The sequence below is a fragment of the Mauremys mutica genome, chromosome 7 (assembly GCF_020497125.1).
Source record: "Mauremys mutica isolate MM-2020 ecotype Southern chromosome 7, ASM2049712v1, whole genome shotgun sequence".
Classification (NCBI taxonomy): Eukaryota; Metazoa; Chordata; order Testudines; family Geoemydidae; genus Mauremys; species Mauremys mutica.
In genome coordinates this window covers 123,731,378-123,756,621 of record NC_059078.1, presented here as the reverse complement: position 1 = coordinate 123,756,621, position 25,244 = coordinate 123,731,378, and the positions used below count along the sequence as shown (strand labels likewise).

General features: G+C 40.9%; 2 protein-coding genes across 6 annotated transcripts in view; one reads left to right on the top strand and one right to left on the bottom strand.

Moving 5' to 3' along the window:
* The first annotated feature begins 1,095 nt into the window (after positions 1-1,095).
* SFR1 (SWI5 dependent homologous recombination repair protein 1) lies at positions 1,096-12,457 on the top strand. 3 transcript variants are annotated; one of them, XM_045023867.1, is made up of 5 exons: positions 1,096-1,266; positions 2,295-2,366; positions 4,638-4,753; positions 8,429-8,821; positions 10,018-12,457. In XM_045023867.1, the coding sequence occupies exons 3-5, from the start codon at positions 4,658-4,660 to the stop codon at positions 10,207-10,209; spliced, it is 681 nt and encodes a 226-aa protein (XP_044879802.1). In that variant the 5' UTR covers positions 1,096-1,266; positions 2,295-2,366; positions 4,638-4,657; the 3' UTR covers positions 10,210-12,457. The 3 variants fall into 3 exon arrangements, with proteins under 3 accessions (XP_044879802.1, XP_044879800.1, XP_044879801.1); XM_045023865.1 differs by having other exon boundaries at positions 2,255-2,366; XM_045023866.1 differs by lacking the exon at positions 1,096-1,266 and adding an exon at positions 1,559-1,594 and having other exon boundaries at positions 2,255-2,366.
* Positions 12,458-12,578: 121 nt separating this feature from the next.
* The window catches only part of CFAP43 (cilia and flagella associated protein 43), an 84,953-nt gene continuing 72,287 nt past the window's right edge, over positions 12,579-25,244 (bottom strand). For all 3 annotated transcript variants that reach the window (XM_045023861.1, XM_045023862.1, XM_045023863.1), the window contains 12 exons: positions 24,166-24,291; positions 22,673-22,792; positions 22,484-22,591; positions 21,317-21,403; positions 20,825-20,913; positions 19,824-20,031; positions 18,898-19,010; positions 18,060-18,222; positions 16,056-16,220; positions 13,887-13,967; positions 13,630-13,783; positions 12,579-13,075 (listed from right to left, as the gene is read on the bottom strand). In XM_045023861.1, the coding sequence (XP_044879796.1) occupies positions 12,903-13,075; positions 13,630-13,783; positions 13,887-13,967; positions 16,056-16,220; positions 18,060-18,222; positions 18,898-19,010; positions 19,824-20,031; positions 20,825-20,913; positions 21,317-21,403; positions 22,484-22,591; positions 22,673-22,792; positions 24,166-24,291 (1,587 nt within the window). In that variant the 3' untranslated portion in view covers positions 12,579-12,902. The remainder of the gene's footprint in view (positions 13,076-13,629; positions 13,784-13,886; positions 13,968-16,055; positions 16,221-18,059; positions 18,223-18,897; positions 19,011-19,823; positions 20,032-20,824; positions 20,914-21,316; positions 21,404-22,483; positions 22,592-22,672; positions 22,793-24,165; positions 24,292-25,244) is intronic.

Genomic DNA, 25,244 nt, shown 5'->3' with positions numbered 1-25,244 from the left:
CTCAAGTTGCAGTGGGGAGATCTTGGTTGGATATTAGGAAACACCGTTTCACTAGGAGGGTGGTGAAGCACTGGAATGGGTTACCTAGGGAGGTGGTGGAATCTCCTTCCTTAGAGGTTTTTAAGGTCAGGCTTGACAAAGCCCTGGCTGGGATGATTTAGTTGGTGTTGGTCCTGCTTTGAGCAGCGGATTGGACTATGTGATCTCCTGAGGTCTCTTCCAACCCTATGATTCTATGATTTTCTGCCTCTCAAGCCCTTTTTTCCAATCATGCAGCTTTATTTTCAGGTTTTTTTTCATATTCTCTTTTCTTTACTTGTCCTATGATTTCATTTAGTTTTGACTTTAGGAAAATCTGATTGCTCCTGTCTTTGCCCTTTTGTTTCTTTTGAACTTCTCTCCTTCTTTCCATGGGACATTTTTTACACTCACTATGTGCGTAGGGGGTGGTAGCACTCTCTTGTCTGTTCTGTCAGCTCTGCCCCAAGAATCGGCCCTCGGGCCAAAGGAGCAGAGATGGTTTCCCATTGAGACTCATTTTCAGGCAGCATTTCCCTTGCGTGAGGGAGAAGCTCCCCGAGTTTCAGTGAGATATCCAGGGCCAGTTTTGTCAATGAAACATCCAGAACACTGCTGGCATTTGGGGCTGGGCAATAGCCCAACTGAGAAGCTGAGTGAGTGCACCTCTAGGTGTCGAAGGGGGCGACAGGGGTATAATTAATCACCCAGCTGCATGACTTGATGCTGCCACTATGTCATGGAATAACCAGCTACCTGGCTTGGGGGCATGGGGGAGGACACTGCATGACACTGGGAGGGTTAGAAATTAAACCCCTACATTCCCCCTCTAGGTATTTTGAAATCCCCTCCCTGTCTCCCCAACCAGCCTGGGCCCGGCAGCTCCACAACCCTCCCCTGTGTGTGCACTGGCCCTGCCCCCTTCCCCTCTCTTCATTCCCGCCCGCCCGAGAGTGGAGTCTTTCTCCCCTCTGGCCACGCCCATCCGGTGCCCACTCCGCAGAGCGGAGAAGTGAGTTTCTCTTCGCGCGCCCGACCGCGCGCCGTGTCTCTCCCCCTCGGGAGCGGGCGGGCGGGCTCGGAGTTTCTCTTTCCTTCACGCGCCCGACCGCTCCTTCCTCTCCGCGCCCGCCTCAAACTCGGCTCCTCCTCCCCTCGAGCGGGAGCGGGAGCTTGGATTGGAGCCATTTTCACCCGACCCAGCGAGCGTCGGGCCGCAGAGGCGGGCGCCCCGCGGAGGGGCGTGAGGTACCGAGGGGAAAGCCCCCGCCCCCTCCCCGCAGCGGTGGGGGTCACCTCAGCAGGGGCGGCTCTAGACCCCAGCGCGCCAAGCAGGCGCGTGGGGCGGCCCTTTCCCGGGGGGGGGGCGGCATTTGGCTCCGGTGGACCTGCCGCAGGCATGCCTGCGGGAGCTCAACCGGAGCCGCGGGAAGAGGGGGCCCGCCGCGGGACCGGGGAAGGGCGGCGCAGCGCACCGCGCTGCTTGGGGCAGCCTGATTTCTAGAGCCGCCCCTGCACCTCAGCCACCTCCCCCCATTGCCTGGGGGTCAGGCCCCTTCGAGTCCCACCTCTCCGTGTAGGTGGTGGGAGGGGCCCGGCCCCGTGTTAATGGGGTGATTCCCCCCCCCCAGCACCAGTATTGCCTGGGAGAGGGATGGGGGGGTTACCCCGTGTTAATGGGGTGATTCCCCCCCCAGCACCAGTATTGCTTGGGAGAGGGATGGGGGGGTTACCCCGTGTTAATGGGGTGATTCCCCCCCAGCACTGGTATTGCCTGGGAGGGGGATGGGGGGGTTACCCTGTGTTAATGGGGTGATCCCCCCAGCACCGGTATTGCCTGGGAGGGGGATGGGGGGGTTACCCCGTGTTAATGGGGTGATTCTCCTCCCCCCCCAGCACCGGTATTGCCTGGGAGGGGGATGGGGGGTTACCCCGTGTTAATGGGGTGATTCCTCCCCCCCTCCAGCACTGGTATTGTCTGGGAGGGGGATGGGGGGGTTACCCCGTGTTAATGGGGTGATTCCCCCCCCAGCACTGGTATTGCCTGGGAGGGGCCTGTGCCCTGCAGGGGATGGGAGCATGGCGGGGGGCGGGTTACCCATCTCAGATGAACTGCTGAGAGCACTGACCCTGCCTATGGGCTACCCCGTAGCTCTGCATTGGTTAATCAGGGTGCAAAGCTCACTCACCATGAAGTGATATTAACTAGCTCTTATGTTTGTCCACTATATCTCAGAGCTGTTCGCAAAGTAAACAGCATTATCTCCGTTGTGCAGGTGAGGAAACTGAGGCACGGACGGGACTTGCCCAAGGCCTCACTGCGAGTCAGTGGCAGAGTGGAGGAAAAGGTACTGCTCTCCTCCTTCCCAGTGGTTCCATTTACAGTGGAAGAAGCTGTTTTTATATGTTAAATGGTGTTTTTGCATGGGGAAAAATATTTATCCTGATTCATAAGGGGAGGATTCTCACTGCGCAGGGCAGAGTTTCGGAGACCTATGGAGAAGTGGAATTACAGATGCATGCTGACATGCTTGGAAACTTTTTGTTAGAATAAATTTTTTGAAGAAAAGTAACCTGTGTAAAGGCTAACAGTGGGCCACTGGATTTCAGAAAGACACTGAGCTTTGTTGAAGGCTGTTTTCAGGTTTTCAAATGTTCTGTTGCTTAGTGGGGAGAGACTTACTACTTATCTGTGAAATATTGTATAGGTATGATGTGAATTTTTCCTAGCCTCTTGCTTAAACTATGAAGTAACTTACTACTGTGCTCTGAAAATAACTTACCACTGTTACATTCAGCAAATGCTACCCATTTGCTAAGAGACATGATTTACAGCCTTTTAAAAAATTAACTTAGAATAGAATACTACGTGTTGAATCTTGAGTGGTAATGTAACATGGATTTGATTTAGCAGTAAGACAAATAAGGGCTAATACCTTGTCTGTGCAGCCATGCGGACCTGAACTGGATTCCCTTGTAGCTTTGAGACAGTAAGGGTTTGGAGAGCTGCAGTTTTGGTGCCCCCAGCCTGTGGGGAGATGGTACCTTATGTAATCTTACACTACAGTACTTATGAAGCAGCAAAGAATCCTGTGGCACCTTATAGACTAACAGACATTTTGCAGCATGAGCTTTCGTGGGTGAATACCCACTTCTTCGGATGCAAGTATTCACCCACGAAAGCTCATGCTGCAAAACGTCTGTTAGTCTATAAGGTGCCACAGGATTCTTCGCTGCTTCTACAGAACCAGACTAACACGGCTACCCCTCTGATACAGTACTCATGTAACTTGTTTAAATACCCTTAACATTAAAAGGCTTCTCTATTCTGTTTCTATAACTGCTAATATCCGTCTCCAGGCATTGGAAGGCATAATTGACAACTTTCCAGCTACATTTTGGGCATTAGTAGGTGGTTCAAACATGCCTAACTAAATTAAAGAGACAAGGTGGGTGAGTTATTTTTTTTTTTTTTTATTGGACCAACTTCTATTGTTCTTCAGAAGAAGAAAACTTCAGAAGAAGTTGGTCCAATAAAAGATATTACCTCACTCATCTTGTCTCTCTAATATCCTCCAACACAGCTACACTACACTGCATAAACAAAATTAAATGTTGTCAAATCAATGTAAAGTTGGTATGTGCGGAGAAGTACTACTTACCATGTTAATCAGTGTGCTTTGTTGAGCAAATTGGGGCAGCTTCATTTTAATCTAAAAATTCCACTTGCATGAGTAATATATTTATCCACGGGGCATGTCTAAAAGGATCACACTTCAAATAAGATACTAGATTATTTTCAGAGACCCTGTATATCTAATTACTATTTTTTTTTTAAATCTTAATTGCTTGTACAGTTGAACCATAAAAATCCTGTGTCTCTTAGCAACCTTTTATGTCAAAGTGAGAAATAGCCAAACCGAGGGACTGATTCTTCAAGGCCTTACTCATAGGAGTAATCCTTACTCAGACAAGTAGTAAGAATTGCTCAGATTTTGAAGTTGATGGGGTGGGTGTCTGTTTGCAGTGAGGATTATGCATATGAGTAAAATATGGCAGGATCTAGCCTTTTCCGAGCATTTGATAATGGGTTCCGTTTCTTTATAAATCCATGCCACTGCCTCTGGAGAGTTTGAGATTGCCCACCAGTGTTGGTGCAAATGACGGAGCTGATGATGGAGACCAGAAACCATATTAATTTTATATTCTTATTTTTCTTCTTTCTACGCAGTACATTATTTCTAATCCTACATGAACACCAAAGTGACAAATAAATGGCAAAACTTGGCCTTTATTATTAAGTTTTGTCCAACCTTATAGTGAGTAGTACTGCCATTTGTCCTATTGTAATCAAGAGGGTTATTCACAGAGCAGTGTACAATTCTGTGGAAATGAGGTTGGCAGAATAAGGCCCTGTATAAGCAGATGACTTTGTAAATTGAACAACTGGAAAATAGCCTAGTGTTGGTATTTTCTTAACATCGCTTTTAATTTGTTTCCCTGGCCACTTGGTGGTCCTGTTTCATCACATTCTAACCTTAAGCAGAGGGAAAAGGACCTGACTTGACAAGTCAGATGTCTATTCTGCATACTAATATGTTTGTGTATTATTTCTACAGTATATTAACTTGTTCTCAAGATGGAAACACCATTGTTAGACAAATCAACATCACTGTGCAGTACTCCAAAGGACCGTGGGACACTAGCTCCTCAGAGCACCGGCTCAGGGAAAAAGGTATGAAAACCTTTTATATGCCATTCTATTAGTGAAGTTTTCCCATTGTAGCTAGGTATTGCAGCACCAATGGTAAGCAAACTTTACTTGATGTTTGGCGGTCCATGGAATACTTTGACTGAATATATGTGGGAACAGATAATTTATGCCCAGAATTAAAATTAATGGGTAATGTTCTCTAAGTATGTGTGCTTTGATTATGACATGCATTAAGTGCTGAACACCCTGAATGCTGAGCTAAGAAGTGAGAGAAACCTTTATAAATACCTATAAAGAGATTCAGGACATTATTTAAACTCACTTTTTTTAATTCTTCCTCCCATCTGTACAAAAGGCTCCAAGTCTCAGCTCTCTAGGCTCCAGCATATGCAGAATGTTGCTGCTGCTGCTTCTGCCTATACACCTCTACCCTGATATAACGCTGTCCTCGGAAGCCAAAAAATCTTACCATGTTATAGGTGAAACCGCGTTATATTGAACTTGCTTTGATCCACCGGAGTGCGCAAACCCCCTCCCCCCCCGAGCACTGCTTTACCGAGTTATATCTGAATTCGTGTTATATCGGCTTGCGTTATATTGGGGTAGAGGTGTACTTTGACACATACAGAATAATGTAATCACATCGCCCTTGTTCCAGCCCACTCTTCCCTGACCCCACTCTTCCCTGACCTTGCCCCCGCTTTGCTCACTTAGTACTAGCTTAGTCTGTCACATCACAGTCTTACCACAGTTATAACAGCATTACCCTTCGCTGCATCTGACAGCTCTGACAGCTTTCCTTGCTGACTTTTCCATCTGTTTTCAGATCACACCTGAAATCAAATTGGTATTATTTAACTCCAAGTTTGGAGCACAGCTTGTATGAAAAACGCTATACAAAATGGAAATGCAATGTATTATGTCTTATGATGTTCAGCTCTACATTGCTTATTCCTTCTCTGATGTAATGCCACTGCGTGCACCGTTTGGTGGTGATAAATTGACCATGGCACACATTAAAACAGGGGCCTGGCCAGCATAGGGTCAGATTGTGATAAGTGTCTTTTAACTATATTGTTTGGGTTTTCTCAAAATTTAAATATTTTATAAGGATATAAAATATTAGGCAAAGATCTTTAAGGATGACTAGTGATTTTTTTAATTCAATGACTTTGGGTTTTCAGAAAGTGCTGAGCACCCACCTTCTGAAATTAAGCCCTGTAATGTGCCTCAGATTGGTTACTCTAACACTGAGACACTCAAAACCATAACCGCTCTAAAATAGTGGCCTTGGACTTTAAAAAGCAGTTTGGTATAGAAATGGCTCTTGGCCTCAGGCCTGACACTTATTTGATTCTTCTGATGACCATCTATGAGGTCCAGTGATGTTCAATGGTTGCTGTAGTAGAAATAGTGGTAATGCTTGTTTCAGATAGAACAGAAATCTGAGGACTGGCTACATGGAATAACCATTACAGTTGGAGAATTGCAACAGAGAGGAGGATGCCTATTATTATTTCTGGGGGAATGTTGGGCCAAAACATTAAAAGCGTTGGGCCAAAAATTAAAAATTCTGTGCACAATATTTTAAAAATTCTGCATATTTTATTTGTCAAAATAACACAATGATGCCAGTTTCAGTTATTTTGGTAATTTTTTTCAAAATACCTGTAACAAAACAGACGACAAAAAGATTCGGGAAATTTTTTTGATAAACAGATTCCTTACTCGGAATATTAATACAGAACTTTGAATAATAATTCATTTAAAGTACCATACAGAAACGTATTTCCCTCACCCCTCAGAAGCAGTGCAAAGGCTTGGGGGAGTCAAAGTAATGGAGGAGCTAAGAAAGAGGGAAGTAATTGCTGGGAAGGAACCTGGGAATAAAACTGGAGGGTTGTTGGGTGTGGGTGGGAGAAGTATGGAACAGTTTTATTTGCGGGGGAGGGACTGTTATGGAGTTGGGGAGCCTCCCCCGTGCAGACCCCAGCTGACCCCTAGCCTCTCCCTTTCAGCCGGGCATATCTGCACGTGTCCCCATGTATTCTGGCAAACCCACTCAGCCATCCCCACTCCTCCCAGCCCCATATAGCTCTGCACCCCCACTCTCATTCAGCCCCTAGCTCAGTGTTATTACCCCACTATCCCCTGTACCGCACACTAGCCCTTCTGAACCCCAGTCTGTGTAAACCCCTCTCCAGCAGCACCACTCTGTCTCCCCCATATTCCGTGTCTCCTCACTTGGCCTCTTGGACAGGGTGTTGTGAGGAAGGCAGCCTCTGCCCCCTTCCTCTCCATGGCTGGCTGCTCCAGCCTGTGAGCCAGCTGCACCACATCAGCCCCTGTTGGGTGAAGGGTGTAATTGCAGCATGACCTCTCTCGTGGCTTCCCTTCACCTCCCTGTCAGAATAAATTATTCTGCAGGAGGGGAAAAAATCTTCAGGGGACCTTAACTCTGTGCTTGCACAGTGGCGCAGAATTCCCCCAGGAGTATATTATGTTTGCATTAGTTAACTTAAATTAGGTCAATTTAAATTAATTTAGTATGGTCCAATTCTGCTACCCATACACATGTTGGGTAGTACCTTACTGTGCAAGTAGTCCCATTTGGATTTAGAGTGCTACTCAACTTGAGTCAGGGTGGCAAAATCAGGCTCATATTGAGTTGATTTTTAAAGCAGTATTTAGACATATCTGTGTTTACATTCAGTCAGTGAGGCAGCTTTCTTTCCTGCAGAATAGACCTGCAAAAATGTTCCTAGTAGAAGACACTTAAAAACAGTTTCAAAGCTATTATAAGCCGAATTCTATCATTTAATTTTTTTTTAATACTTACAGATTTGTGTTTTTTCCCTTAAACAAAAAAATAGGGGATCTGCCTTACAAATAACTTTGAAATGCTTGACTTGCAGTGCTGTCCAGTGGAGGAAAAGATTCCTTCAGTCCTGCTTTGCATTATGAACTGGTCATGAAGGCAGAGGTTTTTAAAAAAATTATTGGTTTTTACTTACAGAAACGTATTGATTTACTTCTTTATAATTATATTTCTAGTGATTGTACTATCCAATATATTACACTGTAGTTTTTCTTTAATTATTAATTTCCCTACATTTGGGAGTTCATGCCAGGCTTTATATTTGGAAAGTACATAGCATATTGTGAGCAATATGTGAAACTAAAACGGTGGGGGGGGAAAGGCTGTGCTATTGATCCAGTAGGTATTTTGAGTTCCCTCTAGTTCTGAAGTCTCCATGCTGAGATTTTTTTTTTAGAGATGATAACATACTGACTTGTAACAGTTTCTAAATTTTGACCATTAGGATAGTTGTACTTCCTTTCTTAAAGAAAATTCTCCTGGAGTCATTGAATAAGGACAGCAGGATTTGGTCCTGAGAGATGAAGTCAGGAAGGTTGGAGCCACAACTCTTTCTTAACGACTAGCTTTTGAGTGAGTGTGTGTAGGTATACATGTGAGAGGAGGAAGATAACTGCTCAGTCACATCTGTGAACTCAGTAGTGGTAATTGTGAAAATTTACATCATAGTAGAGTTTACATATACTGTAAAAATTGAACTGGTAAACTTACTACTTAGATTAAGGTCACTTCTGTTCTTACTTCTCCCAAATAAACATTTTATATTAGCAAAAATATTGTTTGATTATTTTTTTTTGTTCCTTTGTCATTTTCTTTAGCCAATGAGCACAGCACTTAAGGAGCGATTAAAGAAAGCAAGACGTTCATTTAATTCCAGTTTCACTGTGGCAAAACGCCTTAAAGTAGATATTGAAGAAAAAGATTACAGTACTTCTGAAGAAGGGGCTCTATTGGCAAAAGAATCCTGTTCCAGATTACAAAATAGCTGTGAAATCCTGGAGAAGAACTGTGCTGCAAATACAAGTTTGAATAGTCCTGAACAGGAGAGACATTGCTGCAGACTTGTTCAGAATTCTCCACACTCTGTGGTGTTGGGGGCTGACCTTAGTCAACAAGAACTACTGGAGGAAAAATTAAGATTGTTGAAGCAGGTCCAAGAGAAGGAAGAGCTGCTTCGAAGACTCAAACTGGTCAAGATGTACAGATCCAAGGTGAGAAGAGTTTCTGAATAGGTCAACGCTATCTCCGCTCTAAATCTTTTCTCTTTTAATGTTTTTTGAAATGGGGCCAGGCAAGGGGGACCTAATTTCAAGGCAAATTTGGTTCTGTAAAAAGACATTTTTATAAACTCCTAAAATCAGTAGAAATTAGAGCTAGTCAAAAAGCAGGTAAGAAAGTTGGTTGATTTATTTATTTTTGTTTTCCTGTTTTAAATTTATTTTCAAAATTCAAAAAATTGTGACCAACTCTAATAGAAATGTTTCTGTGTGTTTTTAAATTCTATTGGAGAAGTATTTTTTAAAACAAAAACATTCCTTGGTAGTGTTTCAAGCCTAAAGATTGCAGCCTTGGGCTAATATATGAGAACCTGAAATTGAAACTGATGAGAAATCAAAATGAAAGACTATTCTGTTTTCATCATCCAAACTAAAAGAAATGCAATAAAAAATAATGCATAATAATGTAACTCTTTAAGAATGATTTTTAATCCGGATGTTTATTTCAAATACATCTTTAACTGTTCTTGACCTCTGTCTTTTATTGTGAGAAGTGTTTGCACTTGACTGGGAGACTACCAATGCTTATATCTTGTCTACACTAGACAACATTGGGTGTATAATTTGCCAACAGTACAGCTCTACTAAAAGAAACAACCACAGAACCCGTAGTGTAGACAAGGCACAGGTTTTTTTCATCGTGTTAGGTTCTTGGGTCTGAATGCTGCCAATGTTGATGCAGCCCTAGGTATTGCTGAAAACAGTGTTGATTCAGGACATAGCGCTTCTCTGTTTGATTCCAACTTAATTTCCCATCATTGTTAGTGGATGTTGTACTGCTGAAAGTGCAGAGATCCTATATACAGATGATAAAGATGCATGCAACTTTTTGTAGATGATGAGGGGTCAAATTCTAATTCAATTGCATTCTTCATACTTAAGCTTCCACTGTAGTTTTAAGTGGATGAGCTGTTTTTCCCACTTCCTCTCCTGGACAGCACTACTACAGAAGTAATTGTTGCATTCCACCCCAGAGGAGGCAGAAATTCTCTCTGCATATAGTTTTTTAAGGTAATTGTTTGGGGGCTCTTTCAGTTCATTAAGTTATATAAATATCTGTAAATTTCCAAACATTGTTTTTTTATAATTTCTGCAACGCTGTAAGTAACCTTTCTCCCTCCCCATTTCAGAATAACCCATCAGAATTGCAGTCTTTGATAACAAAATGGAGATGCAGCACCCAGTTGATGCTTTATGAACTCCAGTCAGCTTTGTCTACAGATGGCAATAAACTGAGCCTTACTCTGTTGATAGACAATTTTGGATTAGAAGACAAGTTACTACACTACAGCAGAACAGAAGAAGACTTTACAGATATGTAATTTACAATTACAAAGGTTTCCTTTATAAAAAAGATTAAATGTAAACTGATTGCATCGTAACTATTAAATCATCATGATAGTTTGTTTCAGTAGTGGATTGTTGTAATAGACTGTGCTTATGTATATGCTGTAAGAGGCAGTTATTTTCTGGAAAGGATTATCTCTTAGGTAGAAACTTACTCATTGAGAAAATTGCCATTAGTGGATGTGAAAATGAAATCTAGTAATATTGTACTTAAACAGCGGGCTGCATCTTGTCTGATCAGTCTTACACTGTACATTCTCTTGTTTGATATAATGGGATCAAGCTAACTGCTTTTTCTAGTTATACTAAGATGTTGACAAATTCAACACATACATATTCTGAAAGTTTCTTCAATTTGCCAGTCAATTGATGCGAGCTTTCTAAGGATTAAGTTCAGGTGTAATCACTTTGCATAGTCTCAGTTACTGAAGCAATACTGAGTTTTTGTACATGGCTTTATTTCTTGTGATACTAGAAGCAATACATATTCTGTGGTGCTTAACAAAAACAGAACTGTGTCTAATGTATTTAAATGGCTGCATTTAATTTACCTTTCTGCAATTTATTCTTCTTAAATCCCAAAGCCATTTTCCCCTTTGTATGTCTTATGTTTTAGTTCTAATTTGTGAGTGGTATTTTATTATGTTAATTAGAGATTGTGTGAGAGAAGTTGATTCCCTGTTGACTGTCTCCTCCTTGACCATCCATTTATTTTAGCTGCTGCTTTTATATTTTACTTTGAAACATGCTTCATCTAGTGTAAATTTATAAGAACCCCAACTGCCCCACACACGTCCAGAATGCACCAATTCATTGTACACGTACATTTCCTAATCTACTGTAACTTTGTTTTGTTGTACATGCGACAATTTATACTCCCTTCCCCAACACTAAGACGCTTCTGATGTATCTGCAGGGAAATCAAGAAAAATCTGAGTTTAGAAGTAGTATATTTTTGTTTTTTTGTTCCAGATTACCATGCTCCTGTCTATCAGGTGACACTAGACCTAAATTCTGCAGCAAGGCCCTCTTGGGTGGAAGGTATAGGGTGAATTTTACTGCTAACTAGGAATTTATATAAGAAGTGTTTATTATTAAATAATTTGATAATCTGCATGGTTACTAAGATGAAGAAGAGGCTGATACAGTGGCTTGGGTAAGAAGATGGGGCATCCAGAAGGGAGTAGCTGCCCTCCCAGGGCTCTTTGGTTCTGCTAGATTGGAATTCAACCCCTGCCTCCTGCTGAGGAGTTGGTATGAGGTAAGAAATCTGGGAAGAACCATGGAGGGGTAATTAGACTAATTATGAATCATAGTTAATGATAAAGCAATAAATAGAAGTCAGATCTAGAAGGAGGCAGTAACTGCAATCAAGAAGTTTTGATAACAAATGTAGTATTTGCTAAACAAAAGTATTAATGCTGTTAGTGATGTCACCTTGGAATGGGGCTCTAACTTGAGGCATATTTCCTAGGAAAGATGAAAGAAGAAACAATTTAGAACAGGTGGGGGAAATTGTAATGGCAGGAAATTCCTGTGCAGGTCCATTTTAGACCACATGGTTCCTCTTTCCCTTATCTGCTTCCCATCTCTTTGGGGAGAGAAGTGGTATGAGAAGAAATCTTATGCCAACACATCTGAAATTGGACTCCTCTAGTGGGGCATATAGTAGAAACTGTTTAAGAAGAGTCCAGTAGGGTAGCTCTAATAAAGCTTATTTAATCTAAGGACTGTTAAGATTTTTTTTAAATACAGTGAAGTGGAATAAAATTTAAGAGCAGAAATAAGATGAAACTAATAATGGTTTAAAAATGAAAAGATGTTCAACTCTTTAGGATTCAAAATTATTAACAGTGGATGTAGACTTAAATTGTATCTTCCAGAATTTAAAACAGTTTTGAAAACCAGTTCATACTTCACTTTCCAAGCCTTCCAAGTTCAGACTTGTGTATCATGTCAATTAGAGCAATTGAAAAAACAGACACTTAAAAACAGTGCTGAGAGCATTTTCTTGTGATGTTAACTGGCGTTGACCTGTTCAGTGTGCGATGGCATCAACTAATGAGGTAAAATATGGGATCCTGCACTCAAGACTTGGAAGTTAAATGAAGCAGGAGTATTGTATTTTTTTTTAATTATAATATAATCAAGGTAAAGTGCATGTAATGCTGCCTGTCATCACGGTATCATGAAGTAATGATGATGAACTTTTATTTTAAATCAGTATATTTGTGGTTTCATTCAACACATACTAGAAATTGATGTCTAACAAAACTATTTTTAGTTACACTACTTGGCAATTTTGCCCCATATTTTTTTCCTAACTAAATACAATTCAGGGTTTTCTGAATTGCTTCCATTCTTCGGCATCATAGGAATGTGCATTGCAGACCACAGAATACACAAGGTGACAGTGTTGTTCAAAATATCTATTTCTATAGTAATAAACACATGCGTCTGTCATTAAGCTATGAAATCATAAATTGCAGTTTTACAACAGGCCCACCAAAATTGAGTATAAACTGTATAAAATAGCTTTCATACTCAGTCTAGTAAAATATTTTAGAATAGTAAATAAAGGAAGAAATCAATTCTTTTGTAGAGAGATGCATCTCCGATAAGCAATGATGAACTCATATGCGTTTATGTTGGTGGAAGTACCCTTCTGCTAATATTCCATTTCAAAAAGGGCGGGAAATGTTCTCATTCTCAGCCTTTCAACTTCTGCCTGAAGAACTGAAATCTCTTGGGCCTGTTCTTTTGCAAGATCCACTAGCTGTCGTCGCTGCACAATATCCTGGTAATGCTCCTTTGCAGCTTTTTCAGAAACCAGCTGTGTGTCTGTGCAAAGCAAAATATCAGAAATAGATGTTTTCTCTGATATGAACTATTGTAGGCCCTGCCCCAGGGCATATCTTATTTCAGTGACAAGGCTAAACTTTCAAAAGAGCTCACACTTGAGGACAAATATTTGCTCTTGCAATGTATTGCTACTTCTGTTTTGCCCAGGCACAAATGGTGAGCGGAGGAGGGATGAATTTATTTTTTAGGGAGGACAAAGGCATTGTACTAAAGTCTGCTGATACAAATAGGAGTAGTTTTATGACTTCAATGGAGTTTCACCAACTTATACTAGCAACAGTTAATTAACTTGAATTACAACAGGAGCAAAAATCTCAAGTCTAGACATATCCTTAGTGTCTGATGGATATTGAAATTGCTCTCTTAGGCAGGGCAATACTATCTGTGTATATGTAACATAACAAAAATCTGCTGCTGGCAGTGTTTTGTCCCTATAGTTCTGCTGATGGAAAGAAGAACTGACCAGCTTTGGAGATGTATTTTATGAATGTCTTTTACTTGTGACCTAAAGCGTGCTACAGAATGTGACTCACCAGTTGCTTCAAAGATATGCCGCCTTTCTGAAACAGACACAAGCATTTCTTGCAGCTCCTGGCTGAGTTTGTAGTTTGCTTGTTCCTTTAGAGAGATGCGCTTCTCCAGATCTTTAAATACTTTCTGACGGTTCTTCACCTTCTTCTTGTGAAGCTGTCCATTTCCAGTTGAATAAAGCAAATATGCATCTTTATTAAAGCTGCTTGTGCCCGCCCTCCCCCAGGAACTCAATAGGTACAACACATTTAGGATTTACCTTATCCATCACACCTAGCGTCTGCTCCATTACTGAAACCTGGTGGGTGATGCGGCTGTCATAGTTTAGTATTCTTAGGAACTGCAGAATAAAAAGAGAGAAATCAGACTACTAGGTATCTGAGTGTTTTTTTTCAACCATTCTAAGATCCTAGGTTGGCAGTCAAGCTATATGAAACATAGAAAAACACATTTGTTTTAATCTTGCTTAGCACAAAGCATTTCTATAAACCATAAAATGAACATTTCTTAGATGCTGCTTGAGTACTCAAGAACATTCTATTCAAGCATTCATATATTCATTTATTAGCATTGTTAACTCTAATACACTCAGTATCTTAAGTGTTTCTGTTGTCAGAAGCTCTCAAAATCTCTAAGAATAGAGGTCTTAAAAGAAAGTCCAATGGTTTTAGTGACTAAGGCTCTGGAGGTTATGCTCTACATAGCAAAGGCACACTTACATCCCTTCTCCCAATGACAGAACCAGGCTGGCTAAGTCCATTTACATTGTATTAAATTAGATGTGATACACTCCCCAAGCCATGTTCATGGGGGAGAATGCAAAATGTTTCTGCTTAATCTAGCTAGACAGACTAATGTCCCACAGAGCCCATAAGGATGGTTCTAACAGATGGTACCTTTTGAGAAGGTATGCTTTTTCTTTATGAAGTGACCCCCTTATAGTTCTGAATTTTATTGTTACTTTACTTTCACAGTAATTTTTCTAGATAATGTATTAAAATCTTTCTCTGGGAGACACCAATAGGTAGCATATTGTTTGCAAGGATCTTGTTGTCAGGTGGGAAACATAAAATAGTCTTAAATAACTCATGACCAATAGAAATCAGATGTTTGTAGATGACTTGTCCGCTTCCTAGTTCAGGTAAGCCTTTTCAGGATCACCCAAACAAATAGCAACTCTCTGTTGGTGATTTTGCTGCAGGAACTTTCCAGCATACAGTCACCTTTTGGGTATCTGTTGGTTCTTTTGTTGGCATCAGTCCTAAAAGTCCCCCTTTTGCACTTCTGAAGTCAGAAAATTCAAAAGTGGCTGGCTTTCTTTTTAAAAATTTTTTAAAAAGCACACTAATGTGATTTTCTGTGGGATACCAAATGGAGGCACTTCAGAACTTTCATTTAAGATCAAGAATGTGTTTTATTTAAAAATGAATTACGTAAGGCTGTAAAATCCTGATTCCTTGCTTTAAGTGCTAATATTGATACTCGGAAGTTTAGAACCAATTCTGCCCTCCGTTACACCTAGGCTTGACAGAATTCATTTTTTTTTAAAATAATTTTGACAGTATCAATATCTATTAGCCAGGATGGGCAGGGATGGTGGCCCTAGCCTCTGCAAGAAGCTGGGAATAGGCAACAGGGGATGGATCACTTGATGAGTCCCTGTTCTGTTCATTCCCTCTGGGGCACCTGGCATTGGCAACTGTCAGAAGACAGGATACTGGACTAGATGGACCTTTGGTCTGACCCAGTCTGGCCGCTCTTATATTCTTAGGAAATTAAGTGAGGGGAGGGGGGAGTTAGGGTAGCACTGACAGCAGTGCTGCAAGAGGCTCCTTGCATAGCTGAGGGGCCCAAGGCACCCAAGGGAACGTGAGGCTGTGGTCCCGGTCCAGCAAAGCAGAGACCCTCAGCTAGGTCCAGGGGACAGTCCTGCATACTCCACTTAGGGTGACCAGACAGCAAGTGTGAAAAATCGGCACCGAGACTGGGGGGGTAATAGGAGCCTATATAAGAAAAAGACCCCAAAATCAGAACTGTTCCTATAAAATCGGGACAGCTGCAGAAGGCTTCCTGCACGGCTGGGGGCCAGTAACAGCAGATCCCTGTGGGAGGTAGGTCCAGAGGAGTCTGCACTTGCCAACTGTTACTGATGGATTATTTTGAGAGCGGGGGTTCTCTCTGAGCGTCAGGTGAAATTGACATTTACCACTGACTAATGATTTTAATCGTATCTTCCCAAGCCTAGTTACACCTGTACAACTCCAAAGACTTCAGAGTTACACAAATGTCAAAGCAAAATTTAGTCCTTAAGGTTAAATTGCTGTCCTAGCTTGGGCTAGGTTTCCCTGTAGATGTAGGACAATTGAAGAATACAAACATGGACAGCAGCTTTTCTCCAGATAAAAATCTCAATTTCAGAGTTACTTACTAGCTGGCGATCTCTTGAAACATGCAGATTTTGAATATCCCGAGCCCTCTGGTTTAGATCTTCCATCAGCATCTTCATTTTTTTATGTTCCCATTCCAGCTGAAATATCCCTTTAGAGAAGTCTTTACTTTCCACCATGCTAGCAATTTTCTTTTCTCCTTGAGCCTGAAAAAGATTAATTTTAGCATAATTTATGGATTATGGAATAATTTTTTGCTGTAACAGGATAGACAGGACTCCCATTTTCTAATTTCAGTAATTTTAATGTGCCACACTCTAATCCTTTTCAGAGGCTGGTATCCAGACAGACTTCATGTCAAAAAAGCTAACAATGTTAGGAACCATCAGGAAAGGCATAAGACAGAAAATATCATAATGCCATTATATAAATCCCTGGTTGGCCCACAACTTGAATACTACATGCAGTTCTTGTTGCTCCATCTCAAAAACACACTAAAATTAGAAAAGGTACAGAGAAGGGCAACAACGATTAAGGGTACAGAACAGCTTCGTATGAGGAGAGATTAAAAAGTCTGGAACTTTTAAACTTGGAAAAGAGATGACTAAGGGGGGATATGATCGAGGTCTGTAAAATCATGAATGATGTGGAGGAAATGAATAAGGAAGTGATATTTGTCCATCACATACAAGAACCAGGGGTCCCCCAATGAAATTAATAGGCAGCAGGTTTAAAACAAAAAAAAGGAAGTATTTCTTCACACAACCCACAGTTAACCTGCGGAACTCATTGCCAGGGGATGTTGTGGAGGCCAAAACTTATAACTGGGTTAAAAAAAGAATTAGATAAGTTCCTGGAGGATAGATCCATCAAGGGCTATTAGCCAAAATGGTCAGGGATGCAACCCCATGCTCTGGGTGTCCCTAGCCTCTGAGTGCCAGAAGCTGGGAGTTGATGGGATGGATCACTTGATGATTGCCTTGTTCTGTTCATTCCCTCTGAAGCATGTGGCTTTGGCCAGTCAGAAGACAGGCTACTGGGCTAGATGGACTATCGGTCTGACCCAGTAAGGCTGTTATGTTCTTTTTTATGGCACTTGTTGCCTTTTGCTGGCACTAAATTAACACTACTGCTTAAGTCTTGTATCACAGATGAGGGTGAAACAAACTGCAGTCAATACCTGTCTGTTCTCCCACCTTATATAAGTGCTACAGCCCAGGTTTTTAAAAGTATTTAGGCATTGCTGAGCTCAGCCTTGCAATACACCTAACTAATTTAGGAGCCTGTCAGTCTCAAAGGTGATTTGGGTGCCTAAATCCCATCAACTGTCAATGGAATTTTAGCTCCTAAGTGCCTAAATCCTTTTTGGAAATGACATTGAGGTTCCTAAATCAGGTAGGCATTGCAACAGTGAGCATAGCAATGCTTAAATACCTTTAAAAATGTGGGCCTAAGCATTTTTCCTCTACAATATTTAAACTTCTCCCAGTGTCAGGAATTTTGCAGTTACCACTGAAGGTTGTATGTGGTAGAAATAAAAAGCAAATTTTTATGCAGCTGGGATGGCAAGAAAATAACCTTTATTGTGAGTATGAAAAATGAAATGTGCCATGTATGATCCCACAATTTCATCTTTATATTAAAGGAGAATCACTTAATTTTTGGAAGTTTCACTGTAACCCAACATTCAGTTACCTGACATGACTGCACAACTGGGGAATGTAGAAGTGGTGTATAGGATATTAATTCTCTATATACACCATGTACAGAATGGACATAGTGCTTAAAGATGCTGCCTTTCCACTGATCAGATGCCATTGATCAGTGCTCAGGATAGTAGCCTTTATATTAGAGATGTTACAGAACTCATAATAGCTTCAAGGACCTTCCAAAACGAAGGTGACAATTGAGCCGATTGGTATATGGTAGTCAAAAGAGATTAAATCACGTATTAGAGCAACGTCAAACTAGATGAAAAGCTGCTATCGCCAAAGGAAAATCCATTCATTTAAAGCCCTTAATTTCCTCCAGAAAATGTAAATTACCCGGATTGTGCAATTCAGTTCTTCAATAACACTCTTGTGAAGGAGAATAGCGTCAGTATAATCTGGTATTAGCTCAGCAGCACTCTCCAATTCCACCTGTCCTTGTTTAAGCAGAAATTGGACAGTCAAATCCAGTTGAAACCTCATCTTCTCCTCTCGTAGCCTAAAATTGCAGAGAGCCAATAGCAGTTTTTAGTGATTGATAAAATGCTTGTATTTTAAATCTTCTCTATGATCAGAGGGTAACAGAAAGATTAGGAAATTATCTGAAAACTGAGAAGGGTCACTCCAATTTTCATAATTCTTTGTGTTTGCTAATGACCAAATGCATGCTTCAGCAAGGGTTTGCTCCCTCACACCCTGTTTTCTCTTATTTGCTCCTACAGTGAGTGCTTCTTTCCATACAGACTGTGTTTTGTCTTCCTTGCCAGGTCAAGCAGAAGTTAAAAGGGAGAAAGCCCCTACTGAACAAACAAAAACGTTATCAATAATTGTAAAGGAATCACAGAAACCTCCCCCACCCTAGTCAAGTTCATTTCTTTTTGTATAAATTATCTTCTTGAAGTTTGTTCCCAAATAACACTCCCATCTCAAAGGTGATGAGAACCAGATGGTGTAGTAGTAGCTGATAGAATAAGAAAAATACAGTGTTACACATTTGAACATCTCATTGAAGTCAACACTCTTTCAGAATTGGGCTCTACGTCTCTTAGATGAGTTTTAGAGAAAAGTGTGATACAGTACAGACCTGTACACTTCTCACTAGATTTTTAATTCTGTGTCAGAAGAGTGCTAAAGTATAGATGAATGTGAATGTAAGAATAATAAGCAAAATTACATATTGAGTTCATTTAAAATTTTTTCAATGTCCATCCTTATCTTCTCATCATCATCCATCCTCTTCTGGAGAAAGGCCTGCATCTCCGCTAGCGTCAGGGCTTTCCGTTTCACCTAAGCAAACAACATCACAACTACTTGAACACACTGAACTTTGCAAATGTAGAGGAAAACCTTTAATGGTAGACAGACTTTTGCTCATTTTTCACAAGAAGAGATTTTTAAAAGCTGGATGAGGGAACAAGCTACTTTCCTGACTCCCATTAAAGTCCATGCAAGTCCACAGTTTTAGTCCTTACCTGCTCTTTGAAAGTTTACCCTTTACTGATGCATATTTTGTTCCTATGAAAGGAAGGTCTCATTTCCTTCTCACTTCAGCAAAGCAAAATGGATCTTAGCTACATCTTTGGATATTTAAGGATTACATCTTGGTGACATTAATCTCAATTAATAGTGTAATAGGGCTTTCTATCAACATGTTAGGATTTGCTCTTGATGCTCTAGGAAGGAAGAAGCATTCATCAGGGTAAACAAATGCAGCAGATTTACATGTAGGTTACAGATGCAGAATGGTATAAAATACCTTGATGGTTTGCTTTTGTTTTGGTGGGGATGGGGAAGGAGAATGAGAAGGGAACCTTTTAGACAGCTCCTACTTCCCACTTACTTTTTTTAGAGGAGAGCAGAATGTGGCTTCCTCAGAAGCCGTTCATACTGCTCTGTATCTGCTGGAAGAGGGAGCTTTGCTAAAGAGTGATGACTACACTCTGGAAGTGAGCTAGGGACTCACAGATCACCTACACTGTGCTGCCACTTGGTTAGTCCTCAGAACTTGATGCTCTGGGTTAAGATCCCAAAGCATCAAAGAGTATATTCCAAACAGTAAATCAATGGCAAAATAAATCTGATGGAAATCACTTGACGTACCAGCTGTTCGCTTTCCACTTTTGTTCGTCTAGCCAAACAGAAACGTTCCCAGACAGGCAGGTCTAATCCCTCAGGCATGTTTTCAGGGTCATCCATTTCATCTATGGCTTTCATTAAATGGGCAAGTGCCTCTTTGTAAGCTCTGGCTGAGCCTGGCCGATCTCCATAAGGGTTAGCAGTGTCAAGGTGCATCTTGATCTTCTGGGCTCTGGTGTCATCAATCATGGCATACATAGTAAAATAAATATTTTATCTTTCTTCTTACTTGCTACATAGAACAAGGTCTTGTAGCACTAAAAACACTTCACACTACTCTCTTGTTCTCTTGCAGCATGCAACCAGGAAATATTATTTAAAACACATAAAAAGACATGTTTTGGGTGGTTATTTATTAATTATTATAATCACATTTTAAATAGCATATGTAATGTGGGTAGAGGGGAAGATTGCTTTAAAATATCTGTCAGTCATCCATATGATAGCTGATCGTCAATAACGGTTAATGACCATCGTCATTACAGAGGTGCAGTTTTAAAAACATCCAAAGAAGTGGGCTGTAGCCCATGAAAGCTTATGCTCAAATAAATTTGTTAGTCTCTAAGGTGCCACAAGTACTCCTGTTCTTTTTGCGGATACAGACTAACACGGCTGCTACTCTGAAACCTTTTAAAAACAGGTTAGTAATCAATGGCCTACTGCTAACTAAGATACTTCACAGAGCTTGGAAAATAGAATGTCCCCTCCCATCATAAAGATAAAAATACACCTCTACCCCAGTAAAACGTGACCCGATATAACATGAATTCGGATATAACGTGGTAAAGCAGTGCTCCGGGGGGAGGGGTGGGGAGGCTGCACACACCGGCGGATCAAAGCAAGTTCGATATAACACGGTTTCACCTATAACGTGGTAAGATTTTTTGGCTCCCGAGGACAGCATTATATTGGGGTAGAGGTGTAATAACATGTAGAAAATGGTTTGAGTCAAAGGGGAATTTTACCTTGGTCGGCGTTTGTAAAGTTTGAAAAGATGATCAATGTGATGTGCCGGAACATCAGAAAATTCCTTTTTAAAGCCACGTTCCAGAATCTAGCAGGGAAAAAAAACACAGCAAAACATCCGCATGCACATATCCTAGAAATATAGACTAATGATGAGGCAAGGTGCTAGGTGGAGTTGGGCTATTTCATAGATTGCCTCTCTCAGAGATGACAATTGACCATGTCTGCTGTGCTTTTTAAAACACAGAGAAGTGTCTACAAAAAGCGAGATTAGCAGGTTAAGCGTAGACTGTGGTCTTGGCACTTAGTAAGTTTCTTGGGCAAGGACTGTGCAAAGGCCTGATCCTGATCTGTATGGAACTACTCACGTGCTTAAGTGTGCTACTGAACTGGGGCCTATATACTGTATATTATGGAGGAGGTGTAGCGCTGAAGCCATTTTTATTTTTTCTGCAATTGCATCTGCTTGAACATATGACTAGGACTCTTACTTTGTCTTCCGCTGCTAAGTTGTCATAGGTCTCTCTGTAAGCATCAACTTGTGCTCGTGCAACCTGGACCGCCTCTGCAGTACTGAGCTGTAACAAAACCAGATGGATTTCAATAACAGAACTAAAAGTAAACACAGCTGTTGGAATGCTATTCAAACATATTACACATGCTGAAGAGATGTCTTTTCTCAGCTTAAGATACAATTGGGTTAAATTCACCTCTGGTGTAACATGCTCCTAAGCAGACACCGCAGACAGCACTCAATATGCCATGTGCCTGTCTGATCTCTAAATTGGATTCCTGCAAGGCTTTCTATATGGTGCTACCTGTAAAGACCACACAGAAGGGTCATCAGGTGCAAAATTTAGCTACCCAACTGCTTAATGAGGTTGGTCATAAGAAGCACATTAGTCAAGTGCTCTGTAGACTGCAATGGCTTACTGTGCAATTCAGGGTGCAATGTAGGGTGTTGATAGTGGTCCCTAGCTACCGGAGATGCCTCTCTCCCTGAATAGTATGACAGGTGAGATCAACTAGTGCAAGAGGTCCCTAGGTTTGCAGTCTGTAGAATTGGTCCAACAACAGATTAATAGGTGAGCTTCCAGGACAAAGCAGTCAGAATTTTCATTCTAGAACATCTGTAGTCCTGTATATACTTGTGTATAAGAGCAGAAACGTTTGTTTTGAACTTCAGTCACCATGTTGGCTTATGCATGGCTCGTCAGTGGTGGGCAAACCCCGACAACTTCAGTTTCAGGAAATTAATTCAAATTTCTCCGAATTTACCACTTTCTTCTTTAAGAAAGACGGCAACATTAGATATCCTTTTGTGCAAGGTTCTTGTAGCAAAGGCAGTATCAGTGCTACCAGACAAATTATAGACTGCCAGAGGATACTAAAACTGTGTATTTGACAGATAGTGGCATGCTTTCCTCAGGGTATGGAAATTTACACATGTAATTCCAGACAAGCTGGGAGAAGCGTATACCCAAGAAGATGTGTCTTTATTATAGGAGTCTTCTGCCACCCTTATAAAAAAAATAGAACAGCAGCTGTGTAAATCATGGGAGAAATTATTTGTGGCAGCTTGGGCAACATTTTTATTTGGAAAAAGCAGGTTCCATATGAAAATGGTTGGAGCCTTACTGTCCCAGTACTGGACTCACCTTCTCCTTCCGCTTCTTGTCAAGGAAGTGATTCAGTCCAGCTTCTCTTGTGCTCAGCTCTTCATCCAACAGCAAAGAGTAAAGGAGGTTGTTTATTTTGAGTTCCTCCTGTGGAAAGATTGTAAGGAGAAAGATCAGCACTTTTGCGGCTTGGAGATGGAGATAGGAAATCCAAGATCTCTGCCTTACCTGGTATATGACCATCTCTGATTTAACTTTCCGCTCAAAGAGCTTGCTTACAGTGTCATCAAAAGTTTGTGTTGTTTCCTGAATGGAGGTTTGAAGTTTCTTCAATTCAGTTTCTAGTGTCTGGGGGGGAAGGGGAAAGAGGAGTAGTAAAGCTAGAAGAATGTGCATGTTTTTAAATGTGTAAGTGGGTGGAGAGATGCACAGCTAGTGAGCACTTTGGGTAGGGACCGTCTCTGTGTTCTGTGTTTGTAAGATGCCACCCTGGTCCATGACGGGTGCTTCTAGATTCTACCGCAATACAAATAAAAAAATAATATAATACAGTGATGACATAAAATAGAAAACAGACAATAAAAACTGACAATGGCTCATTTATGTACATCATTAGACCATTCCCCTTCAGAAGCCATGAATGCCAGCTTGACTATACTCTGCTCAGGTGGAAATCCAAGGTTTACAAAAAAAACAAATTTTAGTCATGTTGGTCTGACAATATAGGGACTGTCTTGTGAGGTGCTGAGTTCCTTCTACTCCTGCTGAAGTTAATGGGAGCTGAGAATCAGACCTAAACCTAGTCATTTATATCAAAACTTTAAAGTGTGTAGCTATAGGTTTTTTATCTTACTGTTTAAAAAGAGAGATTACGTGAAATAGCTTTGATCATTGACTTGCAATGAAACCAAGCAGCCTAAAAATGGGACTCAGGAGCCTACATCACTTAGGCACTTGAAAATATTACCCAAAGATTAGTTTTTATTCCAGTTAGCACTACTGAGCTGAGAAAGCTGTTTCAGAATTAACTAGGTTCCATTTTGAACCATTGAATTTCAGCTAAATTCTGGGGAGTCATTACATTATTGACAGTATTACAGACAGAAGGAGCCCACATTTGTTTAAACCAGGCACAATGGGTATTGGAGTGTGCAGCGCTTCATAGGATCAAGCCCTTTATTTCCACCATCACATAAAAGTTGTATTTGAGTAAAAAGTATCAGAGACAATGTTATAAGATAGTAGAAAAAGAAAGGATCTTTCAGCCAAAAGGTCCCAACAAATGACACATCTGGAATGAGGGTGTGGCAAGGCTGACTGCTCTGCTGCCCAAATTCCTCTTTGAAGAATAAAAATTGTGAAATTATGTGCATCTGATATCCACATGCCCTGCAGCTCTGTTAATGGAATTCCAAACATCTCTCTGGAAATATTTGTACATTTGTGATGGAAAGCAATAAAGCAGTTTAATCGGACTTGGAATGTGCTAGTTATCAGAGGTAAGCTTTGTCTTTTCTGCTTTAAGTTGGGGCTTCTACAATGCCACAGGTAACTTTGTTAATTTTTAACACTTATTGGCATTTTTATCTTTTTTATTAAAATAAATCTGGTTCCCCCCCCCCTTAAGAAACCAAGAGGTCATATCAATACATTCTGAGAAAGAGAAGAAACTGTGTTTAAGGACACTGAACAAAATCACCCCCTTTCTCATTTTATTTTACCTTTCTGTATTTTTCCCTTTCTTCATTCAGCTCCTTAACTTTTTTCTCATATTCCTTGAATACTTTCTTTTCTTCTTCATTCCAAAGGGTATCAGGTTTAGAAACAAAAGGAGGTGGGGGAATCTCCTGAAGATATCAAAACAGCCATACAATCCATGAGCAACATCAATTCTCCATTAAAGATCACTGAGGAAAAGAACCTACAGCACCAGTAATAAACCTCCCAAAATTTATTCTGAGTTTCATCTTAGTAGCAGCTGGAAGAACTACACAAGCCTTGGGCCCAAAGAATGTATATCTCTGCTTCTTTGATTTGGCTCTATTTTCTGTTCCTTGACTTCCTGGAGTAACACCAGTGTTGAACCCACAGCATCTGCATGGGATGGAGCACTAACTTACACCTCCTAGCAGCACCAATGGTGATGGTGTGAGTAACATGGCTATTTTTGCTTTCATTCTCTTTCAGAAAATCGTCAGATTCAATAAAATACAAGTGAAATTTTACGGCAAGCTTAGTACTACTATTATTGCCAAAAGATCCGTTTTTCCATTACAAGTCCCTTAATTAACTCCTAAGCCAAGATGAACTTTCATTTCCTGAAAACACATCAGCTTTAGATAGGGTACTTGGGTCTCTTTTACCTTTTCACTCTAGAGCACCATTTTACTTTGACAGCAGATGTTTTCCTCCCTGTATTATTGCATCAGGCTTCCTTTGCTGTAGAAGGTAGAGCGAAGCAGCCTCTCCTAAGATCAAGGCCAAAACCATTTAGGAAACGGACATTAAAGAAGTAATACCAAGTCAGGTATCTATATGTGCTACTCACTCTACAGCACTAGCACGTCACCTCTGAAGCAAATGAAGCCAACACACTAAATTCCTATGGCCACTGCTTAATCTGGGTCTCCTAGAATCATCTGATTTGAAAGGGAACTATAGTAGATTGATCTTCCCATCCATTCTCCTGTACAGTGGAAGGATTGATTCAATGTCCCTAAATCATCCCTGTTAGCAAGGTGTAGTCTCACCTGGAATAGCTCCAATTATAAGAGTTCCACCATCTCTCAGGTTATCTTGT

Coding starts and splice junctions, on each gene's coding strand:
- SFR1 (XM_045023867.1), top strand. CDS start 4,658: ATGGAAACACCATTGTTAGACAAATCAACATCACTGTGCAGTACTCCA. Junction 4,754..8,428: donor GCACCGGCTCAGGGAAAAAG/GTATGAAAACCT, acceptor CATTTTCTTTAG/CCAATGAGCACAGCACTTAA. Junction 8,822..10,017: donor TCAAGATGTACAGATCCAAG/GTGAGAAGAGTT, acceptor TCCCCATTTCAG/AATAACCCATCAGAATTGCA.